Source organism: Pelobates fuscus, chromosome 5 (assembly GCF_036172605.1).
Source record: "Pelobates fuscus isolate aPelFus1 chromosome 5, aPelFus1.pri, whole genome shotgun sequence".
Taxonomy (NCBI): Eukaryota; Metazoa; Chordata; class Amphibia; order Anura; family Pelobatidae; genus Pelobates; species Pelobates fuscus.
Genome location: NC_086321.1, coordinates 140,054,496 through 140,069,209, shown reverse-complemented (window position 1 = coordinate 140,069,209; position 14,714 = coordinate 140,054,496). Strand labels below are relative to the sequence as shown.

General features: G+C 41.2%; 1 protein-coding gene across 1 annotated transcript in view; it reads right to left on the bottom strand.

The window, feature by feature from the left end:
• ADGRD1 (adhesion G protein-coupled receptor D1) overlaps positions 1-14,714 on the bottom strand; it is a 612,495-nt gene that overhangs the window by 153,243 nt on the left and 444,538 nt on the right. Inside the window, exons 20-21 of the mRNA XM_063457024.1 lie at positions 7,472-7,538; positions 5,043-5,109 (exon numbers count right to left, since the gene is read on the bottom strand). Coding sequence (XP_063313094.1) covers positions 5,043-5,109; positions 7,472-7,538 — 134 coding nt within the window. The remainder of the gene's footprint in view (positions 1-5,042; positions 5,110-7,471; positions 7,539-14,714) is intronic.

The window sequence follows — 14,714 nt, the reverse complement described above, 5'->3', positions numbered from 1 at the left end:
CTTTAAGAACCGTCTGGGGACATATTGTGACTTTGCTGAACAATACCCCTTTAAGACTATGTCCCCAGACCTGTAAAATAACTTGTTCCTGGCTTTCCCCCACTTGGTTCAGTAAATAGGGCTTACTGAACCAAGTACCACACAGGCGGACCACCCAGAAGTTAAAGTGTGCAGGCAATTTACCTCCCAGGCTGTGAGGTTACTGCAGGTTAATTGCCGAGCGCTGGGTGGCCGCCATTCGGCAGCCGAACACGTGGCGGCGGCCATTTTAGTCATTCGAATGCGGTCAGCGGTGTATGCTAAAGATTCTGTGGAACTAAAATCGGCTACACATTTTGCCGAACACCGCTGACCCTTACCTTCTCCCATACTGAACTTGCAGCTCCAGAGACTAAGTCCCGTTCGAAATGGGACTTAGTCGTTTTTCGGCATGAAATTGACCGACCGCACAGCCCAAATCTATGGAACTGTTTTGGGCAGGAAATTGTGCTTGCGGTCGGTCATAAAGGACTTCCAGCTAACTTTTGATCCACTGGAGGGATTTGGCTGATTTTTGGAAGTGTTTATGTTTGATGTATGCTGAGTCTGAATATGCAACTTTTATTGATTTTATTGATTTTATTGATTTAATTGAATGTATGGTTTTAAAGTTACAGTGTGTGTGTAAAAACTGTATTTTTATTGTATGTAATAATTGGTTTAACTGTTTATCTGAGGGGAGGGAATGTGTGGGCTGCACCAGATGTGTGATTGGTGATTTTATGCCTCCCCTGGGAGTGTCCTATTTGCATGTAACCTCAATAAAAGCCAGGCTGGGTGTTCCAGCATCTCAGACCTCTTCTGACCCTCTAACTTGTAGCCTTGACTCATGTTTGTAGGGGACAGCTATAATCACTACAGGGATTGCTATGCTCTTCATACTCCCTTAGCTACTGAGCTCTTGTAAGAGCTCTTGTTCCTGATCCTGCTTCGCTCTACAGAAGGAAGAGGTTCGCCTATTGGAACCTGGAGCCTGGTCGTAGGTCCAGGGCGCAGAGCAGACGGCGAGATACCAGCCCAGCAGCGGTGGTTCGTGGAGTTCGCAGTGCTTATGGTGGCTACGGTGCTGATGGTCCTTTGGTGAGCGCTAGGAGCATCCTTTTCTATGGTCCAACTTCCAGCCAGCCTGGAGGCAACCGTAACAGTGGGTGATAGTGTGTGTGTGTGAGGGTGTCAGGGTGTGTGTATGGGGGGAATGACAGAGTGTGTGTGTGGAAAGGTGACAGGGTGGGAATTGCTGTGACAAAGTGTGGGTAGGGGGGCTGTGAGAGGGTAGGGAGGCTGTAAGAGGGTGAGGGGCTGTGAGAGGGTAGGGGGCTGTGAATGGGTAGGGGGGCTGTGAGTGGGTAAGGGGTCTGTATGGTGGATAGGGGGTCTGTGTGGTGGGGAGGGGGTCTGTATGTTGGGCAGGGGGTCTGTATGGTGGGTAGGGGGCTGTAAGGTGGGTAGGGGGGTTGTAAGGTGGGTAGGGGGACTGTGAGTGGGTAGAGGTACTGTGAGGTGGGCAGTGGGGTCTGTAAGTTGATAGGGGGTCTTTATGGTGGGTAGGGGCCCTGTAAGATTGATAGGGGGCTCTGTAAGTGGATAGGGGGTCTTTATGGTGGGTAGGCGGTCTGTAAGGTGGGTAGGGGGTTTGTATGGTGGGTAGGGGGTCTATATGGTGGATAGGGGGTCTGTGTGGTGGGGAGGGGGTCTGTATGTTGGGCAGGGGGTCTGTATGGTGGGTAGGGGGGCTGTAAGGTGGGTAGGGGAGTTGTAAGGTGGGTAGGGGGACTGTGAGTGGGTAGAGGTACTGTGAGGTGGGTAGTGGGGTCTGTAAGTGGATAAGGGGTCTTTATGGTGGGTAGGGGCCCTGTAAGGTTGATAGGGGGCTCTGTAAGTGGATAGGGGGTCTTTATGGTGGGTAGGCAGTCTGTAAGGTGGGTAGGGGGGTTGTATGGTGGGTAGGGGGTCTATATGGTGGACAGGGGGTCTGTGTGGTGGGTAGGGGGGTTGTAAGGTGGGTAGGGGGGCTGTGAGTGGGTAGGGGGCTGTAAGGTGGGTAGGGGAGTTGTAATGTGGGTAGAGGGTGAGTGGGAAGAATAACTGTGAGGTGGGTAGGAGGTCTGTGAGGTGGGTAGGGGGCTGTGAGGTAGGTAGGAGGGAAGTGAAGTGGTTAGGGGCACACACACTCTCTCTCTCTCTCTCTCTCTTTTTTTAATCCACCCAGCTCTTTCTTTACCTGGGTCTGTGCAGACAGGAAGGCAGGTCACCCAGGTCTTTCTTTACCTGGTCCTGCAGGACCACAAATGGGAACGGCGTGCCGTTCCTGCTGTTGAAAAAGTGCAGAAATGCCATTCCCACCTTGTTCCTGCAGGACTCGAGCCCTGACATACACTCACTCACTGACACACACAGAAACTCACTGACAGACATACACTCACTTACTGACACCCACACACAGACAGACACTTACTGACAGACATACACTCACTCACTGACACACACACATACACAGACACTTATTGATAGACATACACTCACTTACTGACACACACACAGACACTTATTGATAGACATACACTCACTGACAGACACACACAAACACACACACACACACTCACTGACAGTCAAACACTCACCTCCCTCGGGTCCAGTGTGGAGTAGCTCCTCACTCCTCCCGCCTGCTGTTTAGCATGCCGGGGCCAGAATGACATCATATTCCGGCTCCCGGCATCACAGACGGCGTGCGAGGAAGGAGTGAGAGGCTGCAAGAACAGCCTCCTTCGTTGCCTGGCTTCTCTGTCCCCCTCTCCTCAGGAAAGGTCAACGGCATTTTTTGGAATAGCGGGCACCTACCATCAAAGTAAGCAGGTGCCTGCTCTGCCTTACCTAATACAGCTTCGGGGGAACCCTGAGGTGGCCAGATGGCCACCTCCTGGGCCCCCTGTAATAGGGCTTCTCTCGGCGCTCCCACCTTCGGGCGCCTTGAGGATCGGCCTGGTGCTTGGGGCGGTTCAAGAGCCTCTCGCCCAGCGCTGCAGCCCCAGGCAGGGTCAGGCAGCTTGCCAGGCAACATCCTGGTGGGCGACCCCAGCAGGCTGGTGCCCTAGTAGAATGCCTAGTTCACCTATCGGTGGCGCCGGCCCTGTCTATGTAACTCTGTATATATTAGACTTTAATTATATTTTAAGCCCATAATAGGATGTCTCTCTCTTAGAGTTATTCACTAAAGTGAGCATTGTCTGGGATTCAAAGTGAATTTCAATTTTAAGACTAAAATAGCAGACTTACATAATTTTTCTAGCTTGACTAGTAAGGACTAACTTTGTTTATATATATATATATATATATATATATAATTACACAATTGTATTATTATTTTTCTTTACTTGTGACAGCTTTTTTGATATTTTACAATTGTGAAAAAATAATTTTAAAAGTTTATCCAAAAATAATAATAATAATTTAAAAAGCGTATGCAAATTTTTTTTTTATCAAAAAATATTAAATCATTTGAAAAGCTTATGCAAAGAAAATATTAAATTGAGGTCCTTGTTCGACTACAATTCCCTTAGTTCTATCCGATTTAGTCTAACAGTGCATTATTATAATATTAGTCTGCTAGCTAGTGGGAACAGACTAAAAATCTGGGTTTAATCTTTTGTTGTAGAAAACTTCTGCCTTAAGCAAAAAATCTAGAGATGTCAGCAGCAATTCTCTAAGAGTTTGTTCCCAAGCTGATTATGGTTAAGAATAGATGCTTATTTTTTTCAGTCTAAAACAAAGTGCCTTTTTTTATGTGTTCGTTTATTTATTAAATTTATGAGAGCAGTTTTCTTTTTCATGATCACCAAATTAATTAATTTCTCCTTTTCCAAAAAGCCATCTTCCAAACCCTGTTGCAGTCATATTTGCCATGAGATCCAGTGCAACCTTAAGGTGGCACAGGCAACCACTTTAGAGCGCTTTTAGACTCCAGTCACCTCCAGTCACTGCTACAATTAGGGAAAAGGGGTAGAGAGGAAGAGACTAACAAAAGGGCCTGGGGTAGGGGGCACAGATAATCACTCAGAAGGGAAGTTGAAATAGAGACTTGCAAAGGATCTAGTTGAATGAAAACGAGACACACAAATGAGTTTGGGGGGAAATAGAGATGCACAAATATACTGGAAGCAATAAACACATAGATAGGCTGGAGAAGGGGAGAAAGAGATATATAAAGGGTCTGGTGGGAGAAAGAGACACACAAAGACTGGGGTAGTAAGAGACACACAAAGGGCTATGGGGGAGTAGGAGACAACCAAGAGGAAAAGTAAGATATGTAAAAGGCGGGGGGGGGAGTAATAGACACAAATGACGTGTAAGTCAACCCAAAAGAGGAAATAGAAAACACAATAGGGGGTAGGAAATTCAAAAGGGGGTTAAGAGACACACAGGTGAAGATGCATTTGGAGAGGGGCAACAAAATGCATCTTTGCCTGTGTAGCCAAAAATCATTGCACTGGCCCTAATATCTTTAGGTCGTCTTTTTGCACCATTCTGTAGATGAAGTCACTGTGAAATGAACACATTTAATTTTCCATGCTACCACTTCACTCTTGTGTATGGTGATCCTACTGCTCTCTTTAAGCATTAATACTTTTAGAATATGTATCTATAGATGACAACATGAAAAATCAGATATGTTTATCCTACTTTTACTATGTTCGCACTCAAAACTGAGAATATACAGTAATGCAAGGTTTTACCAATGTAATCTACTGTCTGTACTCATGATGACCACTGATGCTATCCCTGGGCAACTTGATTAGTTCAACAAATATAGGTAGCAATTATATATATATATATGCATATCATCAGTGTAGAAAATGTAGAATGTATTTTAGATGTCCCCAATGGTCATGAATGGTATTACATAATAAAAAAAAAAAAAAAAAAAAAAATTAGAAGACAAACAAGCTCTATCAAATTATCCAAGCAATAATCACATAAAATGTGCCAGCTGACTACATTGTACTTACCACTATCACAAACAGTGCAGGAGCTACAAATGCCCAGATCGCCCCCTTCTCCAAAGAAAGCCAGCAACTAAAAGAGAATATAACCAATACCATATAAATATACCAGTGTTTTTATATAAAACTCACTATGTGAAACACAAAACATATTGAACTTTCACATGTAAGTCAAATTCCTGTTAATGTTATTCACATTAGAAAAAAATGCACTTTAACTCTTTATTCCTGGGGGGGAGGGGGCTTTTGAAGTACTGTCTACTTCAAAGTGAAGAGGGCAGTTTTGGGATGTAAATGATTTACAGGTATATAGGCTCATATAGCTTATAAAGACAAAGAAAACAGGTATATAATCCCTAATCAGAAAGTGAGCAGCCCAAGGCATGAAAGGAAAAAGCTGAGCCTCAGGCATCTGCCTCTTGCAATAAGAGAAAGGTTTAAAATTTCCTTTTTACTCAAGTCAGATTTCTCAAGCTTCTGAATTATCAGTTGTGTTAGCAATGCAAATTTCATTTTAAATAAAATGGGAAATGATTTCACATATGGAGTGAAATTAACAAGTAAAAAATGTTCACAGCAGGTTTCTGGGAGCTTGCTGCTGTCACTGAAGGAGTTAAATAAATACGTTTTTAATATCATATTTTGAAATTTTAGGGACCCCTGGGAGTATGATGAATAACCATTTTAATGCCTGCCAGTGTGAACCAAGTCTTTTTAACTGACATGGGCTTTTTTCTTTGTGCAATGATTGAGTGATCTAATCTTGCGTTCTCTGGATAAATATTTTGAGGATGTAGGCATATGTGGCTTTCTTGCAAGAAAAATGAATGTTTGTTGCCAGTCAACCCACTCTATATCACTTGTTTTTAGCGAAATAAAAATAAATCTCAAATCTCACAGGGAAAAACATCTTCAAGTGTATGTATATATGTTTAATTGTCATAAAAAATGAATCCTTGCAAGGTTTAAACCAAAGTCTGCTATTATTTTGCTTGGCTTTGGGTATTGTAGTGATGCTGGAAAAACAGATGTTTGTGAATATTAAGCAGTGTTTTGTTATTGATTCTACCTGGTGGTGAATGATCTATAATAAAAATTCTGCAGTTTTACAAACCCATATTTGGTGGGTTAATTGACTGAGGTTTAACTCTGTGAATCTGGACCTGTCACTGTAATAATGTGTGCTAGCGATCTTTACCTGGCATTGTCTTCTTTAAACAGGTAGCAATGTCATGTTACCTCTTAAAGTAAACATATCAACTAGATACTGTATGGATGAAAAAGTCACCGACTTACAGAAATACATTCTATACCTAGCTATTCATGACTTCCACTTTTGTACATAGCATAATGCCATTGGTGTATGGAATACAAAGTATAAAGGTAAACATGTACAGCAAATAAACCTTTTATCTATATATTTGCTACCAAGTTCACAGTAAGGTGACTTAATTTGACTCTATAATTATAACTTGACATTATATCCTGTTTGTCATGCTAGGTGCACTTTAAAAGCAAGCAAGCACAATGAACTAGCTGCCCCACACAAAGTATTTTAGCATTATAATAAGTCTTAAAAAAAAGTTCATTTGCTCTATACCTTGCTGAGAACAAGTCTGCAAGCATTTGAGTGCCTACAAAACAATGATTATTGCAAATGCTCAACCAGCCACAAGCAAAACTTTTCAAGACATTTGCATCACATGTAAAAGCCATCATAAAAAACAGATGCCTGCAAATGTTTCTCATCTCATATTCACAAATGTAAAGCCTTCACTGAGCCCTAATGACATAACATCTCTTTTTGTGTCTCTACTAATCTACCTTATCTACCCTCTCTGAAATAGACAGTTCATTGTCCCTTCACCTCAGAAATGCAATTTAAGTCTATAGTGCGGTAAATAATGCAACGTTGGTAAGGGGAAAAAAAAAAAACATTATTACTGCACTTCTATGTTAGGGCAACATTTGACACATTCTTAAACCTCTGGTGTCATCTCCATCTACAGAAAAATACTTTGATTCAATAGGGTTTAATTTAATGTAAATACACAAAAATCATTCCTGCACTCAGACTCCCAGTACTCTTGTGTGGCAGCAATGGATATAGCACACATCAGCCCCAATACTTACAACAAAAAACAAACATTCCTGTGACTTTGTCTTGTACTAGTCAATCATTTATAAGATTGGTATTTTGATTTTCTCTAAATGTTGGCATCTTTTATAAAAATTTTAATAGAAAATTCAAGAAATTATACCAGATAAAGAGAAAAAAATAACTAGCATTAGCAAGAATACTGGTTAAATACAATAAACTACATTTAGTGCAGGGAAGAAATATTTGTGAAAATTATGATTTGAAAGGAGAAATGTATTTTTTGTCTTTTTTATTTAACACTTGACAACCAGATCATAATTTTGTCATGACTTACTTGCCACCTTCTCCATAACTGTCCAGGGCAGATGTCACAGACACGATGCAGATCACAAGCGCAGAACCTGCAAAAAGGATCACCAGAGGTAAATTGACATTTAGGTTTGCGCAGGTATTAAAAAACTTTAATCTACATCTAAATGAAGGTAATCATAATTCTAAATAAAAAAATATAATTGACATTGTATTTTAGTATTATAATTATTATAAAATAAAATGGTTAAAAGAGTTACAGAATCATGACTTTCCATATGCTTCAAGTATCATGCAAAACTGTGGGGGGGGGTCCTTTGTTTTATTTATTATTATTTTTATTTAGTCAAATGTATTTGTTTGATTGTTTTACTAATGGTATTCTCATTTCATTGGTGTCCCCTTTAGCAATAAAAGAGTTATATGTAGTCTATATGCAAAGATATGACTTGATCACAATATTTGACAAACTCACAAATACAGTATAAAATATCGGGAAATATTAATAGATTTTAGATAGATGGTCACCAGTGAATACCCCATTTATCAAAACACTAAGCTTTTCCTTTCTGTTTTATATACTCTGCTTATTTAAAAGAAATTACCACTCCAGTTAAATATATTTTATCCATCAGAACTTATTTTTATCAATATTATTGCAGGCCTGTAAGCCATGATTCATTGCTATAACCAGTTACCCCTCCATCCATGTATCAAAGCAAGTCCAATCTACTCACTGTAGGCATACCTCCAGTATTAACTGCCTTTTCTGAATATTGTGCAGTGACAATAGATAATGAGACACCGTTATCTCACTTCTATCTATAGTTTCAAGACTGACATAGTAGTAAGTGGTGCTAAAGATATGTAAAGCTCTTTATTTATAGTTAATAGATTTCCTGTAGAATTCCACTATTTCCTTATGTTTTCAAAGCTGAATACACTCTGTTAGCTTAACACAAACAGACATCTCATTTATGAGACGCACAATGCTGTATTGCAGTGAGTGCTTAAATATTTACTATTCAACTTTACTTTTCAAGTGGTCCCTCGAGTCTCCTCCATTGGCAAAGAGCAGAGCCAGTTGAAAATTGGTTTAAAATAAATATTAAGTATCGTTGAAGAAGATGTTGCTCAAATATTCAGCAAAAAAAAAAAACCATGTTAAATGCTCTGTTGATATTCAGTGGTCAAAGGCTGTTGTACTGCAGTGTGCAGTTTATTGGTAAGGATTTAGTGTATAACCTTTTTTACATTTACTTTTGCCCGCTTATAATTACATTGGAACAATGCTTTTAAAAGTAAGATAATATATCTACAATGTCAATTAAAAGCAATCTATTTTTAAAAGACAATTGTAAAAATGTTGATATTGTGTTAAATAAGTGTTTACAACTTTCTGAATGATGATAGAATGATAACAGATTCATATCAAGACATAAACAATTTATTTGTAAAGATTTTATAATAGAAGGCATTTTGGTAATATGATTAATTTCCAATTTTGGAGGGCAATGCTAGACTCGGAGCATTGGTGAAGCAGGATGAATATGCAAGTGCAGAAGTTCTCTTATATATTAGAAATGTCAAATGTCCTTTTGGCACCAGAAGATCCCCAGTTTTTGCCAAACTACTTGAAAATGGTTTGACATATTCCATGGGGTTGGCCCCACAATTTATACCATAAACTCTACCAGGAGTGGTGCTTACTTCGTGATGGGATTTAGTGGATTAAACAGTGAAGACAAGACAACGGGGTGTACAAATGAAGAAATTAAGGATGTACATAAGCAACTGCAAGTTAACCATAATAATGTTACTGTCTTTTGTGTTTTCCTGCTTTTGTCTATTTCCTTTTTCTACATTCTAATGTCTGTACATTTCATTATTGTTATAGTTAATTTCCCTGTGTATAAAAAGTGCCAACCTCTTCTGATGTTCTGTGCATTTAGAAGTCAAAATACACAGGTTAATAATCACAAATAGAAATTAGAGGTAATATGAATCTATTTCAAAACAAGCTTACAATCTTAAAGGAAAAGGAAACTAGGAAGTCTTATAGGAAGAGCAGGACAATCTATAAGAATGCTGAAGTTCTAGAGAAGCCATGTTAAGTTTTAGTCGGGATTGGGGACGTGCACAAGAGAGAGATAAGGATTGTTGGAAAAGAGGAGTGCCTGTTTGGGTGGAGATTAGGAGATCTTTGTAGGCAAGAATTACCATTATGAGGTACAAGGGTGAAGAGTAAGAAAAGCAACAGATATTGGAAGACTAACATGGCATCTGCATTATATTCAAAATTGGTATAATATTGGCAAGTCAGATGAATAGAACTTGTTAGTTTATAAGATGAGTGAAAGAACAAGCGTTTTGGTTATATCTTTTGAGAGATGAGCAAGGGTTCCCCTGGACCAATAGAGCAAATTCAATGAATGTGTGAATAGGCTCATGGTCTATAGAGAAGGACCTTTTCCAACTTCTATGGTGATATGGCAGAATAAAGCATTGAAGTTCTCACTCTACTTCATATGTCTTTCCTCCCTCAAGTGTTGTTACTCCTGTGTCTGTCTCCCTCAAAGTCAACGGTGCTACCATCAGCTCCACCACGCAGGCTCACTGCCTAGGTGTTCTCTTTGACTCCGACCTCTCCTTCAAGCCTCATGTTCAATCTATCGCCAAATCCTGTCATTTCCATCTCTAAAACATTGCGTGCATCCGCCCCTACTTAACGCCAGATGCGACTAAGGTGTTGGTCCATTCCACTGTCCTTTCTCGCCTTGACTACTGTAATCTGCTTCTCAGTGGTCTTACGTGCTCCCAACTTGCGCTGTTACAGTCCATAATGAATGCGGCGGCGAGGCCCATCTTCCTGTCCGTCCGCACCTCCCATGCCTCACCCTTCTGTCAGTCTCTACATTGGCTTCCTATAAAATATAGAGCTCAATTTAAAATTATGGTTCTTGCTTTCAAATCTCTATGCTGCTCCCGCCTATCTATCCTCCCTTATACACAAGTATGTCCCGTCTAGGCCCTTACGATCTGCGGAAGACTTACGTCTATCTTCTGTCCGTACTCCCACCTCTGATGCTCGCCTTCAGGATTTCTCGAGGGCTGCACCATTCCTGTGGAACTCGCTTCCCTCCTCCGTTAGATGCTCACCCAGTCTCCACTCCTTCAAAAATCATTAAAAACCCACTTCTTCATAAAAGCGTATAAATTAAACTGTTAATAGCTCCCAACTGATTCCTCTTCTGCAACTGTCACTAGTCTAATACTATCCTTACCTTTTGTGTCATTTTGCCCCACTCCCTCTAGCATGTAAGCTCATTGAGCAGGGCCCTCAACCCCTCTGTTCCTGTGTGTCCAACATGTCTGGTTACAACTACATGTCTGTTCGTCCACCCATTGTAAAGTGCTGCGGAATTTGACGGCGCTCTATAAATATAATAATAATAATAATAATAACAATAATAATAATAATAATATGTTATATTTCGCACGCTTGTTTTTTGTTTTTTTTTGTATTGTCAAGGCTGTGATTTTTTTGCTGCAAGGGCATGAAAGGTGTTGGATATGTACAATAGGTTTTTGTAGAACCATGGCTGGTACACGCTGATAGAGCACGATGACATGAGGTTCTTAAGAAATATTTGCCGGTTGTCCCTTATTAACACAGCAATTTGGGGTAATTTTGGACTACTATCATTTTAGGATGTTGTCATTAATGGTGAATTTTCATGCTGAACAAAAGTGATAAGTGGTATCTCTAAGAGTTCTGTATTGGGATCACTTTTATTCAACATATTTATAAATGATCTTGACATAGGCATTGAAGGTTATGTTTCAGTATTGTAGATGACACAAAACTAGATAATGTAATAACAATGTGAGCAGGATATTACTTTGCTGCAGTGGAATTTAGATAGATTAGGGGGCTGTACACTCAAATGGCAGCTTCAATTTAATGTAGATAAATGCAAAGTTATTCACTTCAGGGTAGAGGATGCACACACAAATTACATCCTAAATGGTAGTGAATTATAGATAATAACACATGAGAAGGATTTGGAAATTGTTATAGACAACAAACTAGGCAATAATATGCAATGCCAATGTCAGCAGTAACTAAGACCAGTAAGGTATTGTCATATATAAAAAGGGTAATTTTACCACATGACAGGAGGCTTCATATTTGCATAACTCTCTTTACTGAAATTCCCCAGCAGCACAGATCATAATCAACCAATCAGAAAAAAGGAGGGTGTTACACAAAAGGCCCTGTTAGACCATGGCCTTCCTCTTTCTTTGCTGCTCCAGCCAAGTGCACAGATCAGAGTAATTTGTTCTCCCTATGCTTAATGGATTTCACTGAGTAATTTTAGCCTTATTTTGGTTATTTACTGTGGATGCTTTCAATGTAATGCTTACTAAAACTATTTGAATCTGCTTGTACAAAGAATTACTACATGTTTATACTTGGAATTCATTTCACATGAGTGTAGCATATATGTGGATTTTCTACATATGTGTCAGGATCGGGACAGGGATCCAACACGCAGAGTACAAACAGTAGCCAGATACGTATACCGGACCTTAGAATGGCCGGACTAACGTAAGTAGTACAGTATAGAATGGTCAAAGACAAGCCGAGGTCGAGGGTAACAGAAGACAGGTAAGCGAGAGACAAGCTGAATCAAGGGTAACAGAGATAAGCAGAGTAAGGTAAACAAGCCGGGTCAAAACCAAAAGGGATAATAGAAAACACAAGCACTGAGTGACTAGAACAAGCTAGAACCACGACAGGGCAATGAGCTAATGAAAGAAGCTCTGTTAAATACCCTGTTCAGAGCAGTAACCACGCCTCCGAGGCGTCCTGATTGGTCCTGCAGCAATTGACTGACAGGTCGTCCCGGGGGAGTGTCCTGATGACTACTTCCTGCCTAGATGCTGTAAAAGGCAGTCACTCCCTCGCGGCCGGCCTAGCATGACCGGATAGACCGCGGGGAAGGGAGCCATCAGACCGTCTGGATGGAGGAACAGCTAAGTCTCTACCTCTTTCGGAGGTAGAGACCACAGGTACCCTGACAATATGGCTGTTTTAAAGACAATACCAGGAAATTATTACACACCTGTTCATCCACAGGGATTATTTTGTACTGTGCCAAGAGTGTATTACTACTATGTCTTACTATGTCTTTCGGAGGTAGAGACCACAGGTACCCTGACAGTACCCCCCCTCTCAGATACGCCCACCGGGCGGAATGAACCGGGACGAGATGGGAAGCGAGAGTGATACGCCCTGCGGAGACGGGGAGCATGAACATCCTCCTGAGGTACCCAACTCCTCTCCTCAGGACCATATCCCTTCCAATCAACCAGATATTGTACTCTCCCCCGGGAGATTCGAGAATCAATAATAGAGTTAACCTCATACTCCTCCTGACCCTCCACCTGAACGGAGCGAGGAGGGGCTATTGTGGAGGAAAATCTGTTACATATGAGTGGTTTCAGCAATGAAACGTGAAACGAGTTCGGGATGCGTAAGGTATTAGGAAGAGCTAAACGATACGCAACTGGATTGATACGGGTCAGCACCCTGTAGGGTCCAATATAACGAGGAGCGAACTTCATGGAGGGCACTTTTAAACGGATGTTCCTCGTGCTCAGCCATACCCTATCACCTGGAACAAAGACCGGAGCCGCCCTTCTACGTTTATCAGCGTGTTTCTTGACCAACATAGAGTTGTGCACAAGGATTTGTCGAGTTTGATCCCACAACTTCCTCAAATTGGCAACATGAACATCAACCGACGGCACCCCCTGGGAAGGAGAATCCGAAGGAAGAATAGACGGATGAAAACCATAATTCATGAAGAAGGGGCTTGAATGAGTAGAATCGCAAACGAGATTGTTGTGTGCAAACTCCGCCCAAGGAATCAAACCGACCCAATCATCCTGGTGTTCAGAAACAAAGCATCGTAAATATTGTTCAATTTTCTGGTTGGTACGTTCAGCAGCTCCGTTAGACTGAGGATGATAGGCAGAAGAAAAGTTTAATTTAATACCAAGTTGAGAGCAGAAGGACCTCCAAAAGCGGGAAACAAATTGGGAGCCTCTGTCCGATACAATTTGAGAGGGTATCCCATGTAGGCGAAAAATCTCCTTAGCGAATATCTCTGCCAATTCGGGAGAAGACGGGAGTTTAGGCAGGGGAATGAAGTGTGCCATCTTAGTAAACCTGTCAACCACGGTGAGGATAACAGTCTGTCTTTTAGAGATAGGTAGATCGACAATAAAGTCCATGGCCAAACAGGACCATGGTTTTTCTGTAACCTCCAAGGGTTGCAGGAATCCACATGGAAGCGTATGGGGTTGTTTGGTTTTAGTACAAACTTCACATGCAGCGATGAACTCCTCAATATCCCTCCGTAAAGCAGGCCACCAGAAGTCCTTAGAGATCAACGCGTAAGTTTTGCGAATACCAGGATGTCCCGCCATCTTGCTATTATGTAAACACTGTAAAAGTTCCAGTTGAAGAGCAGGAGGAACGAAATGACGGCCCGCAGGAGTCTGTTTAGGTGCTAGATGTTGCAACTTAATGATCTCGGCCAGTAATGGAGAATGAATCCTGAGATTCGTATTAGCAATGATATTGCATTTCGGAACTATAGAAGAAAGAACTGGTTCAGGTACAGTAGAAGGTTCATATTGGCGAGATAATGCATCGGCTTTAGAGTTTTTAGAACCAGGTCTGTAAGTCAGTACATAATTGAAGTGAGTCAGGAATAAGGACCAACGAGCTTGTCTAGAGGATAAGCGCTTAGCCTCCCCAATATAGGACAAGTTTTTGTGGTCCGTCAAAATCGTAATAGGGTGTAGGGTCCCCTCCAACAAATGTCTCCACTCCTTTAAGGCTTTAATGACTGCTAACAGTTCCCTTTCCCCGATGTCATATCTGCTCTCAGGCCCAGAAAATTTCTTAGAGAAGAAACCACAAGGGTGTAACGGTTTATCCACCCCTAACCTTTGAGACAGAACAGCCCCAACTGCTGTCTCAGAGGCATCGACCTCGAGCAAGAAAGGCAGAGTCGTATCAGGATGGACAAGAATGGGAGCCGAGGCAAAAAGTTCCTTGAGAGTCTTGAAAGCACCCAGAGCTTCCTTAGACCAGAACTTAGTATCAGCCCCTTGTTTGGTCATATTGGTAATAGGCGCAATGATAGAGGAGTATCCTTTAATGAAGCGCCTATAGTAGTTGGAAAAACCAA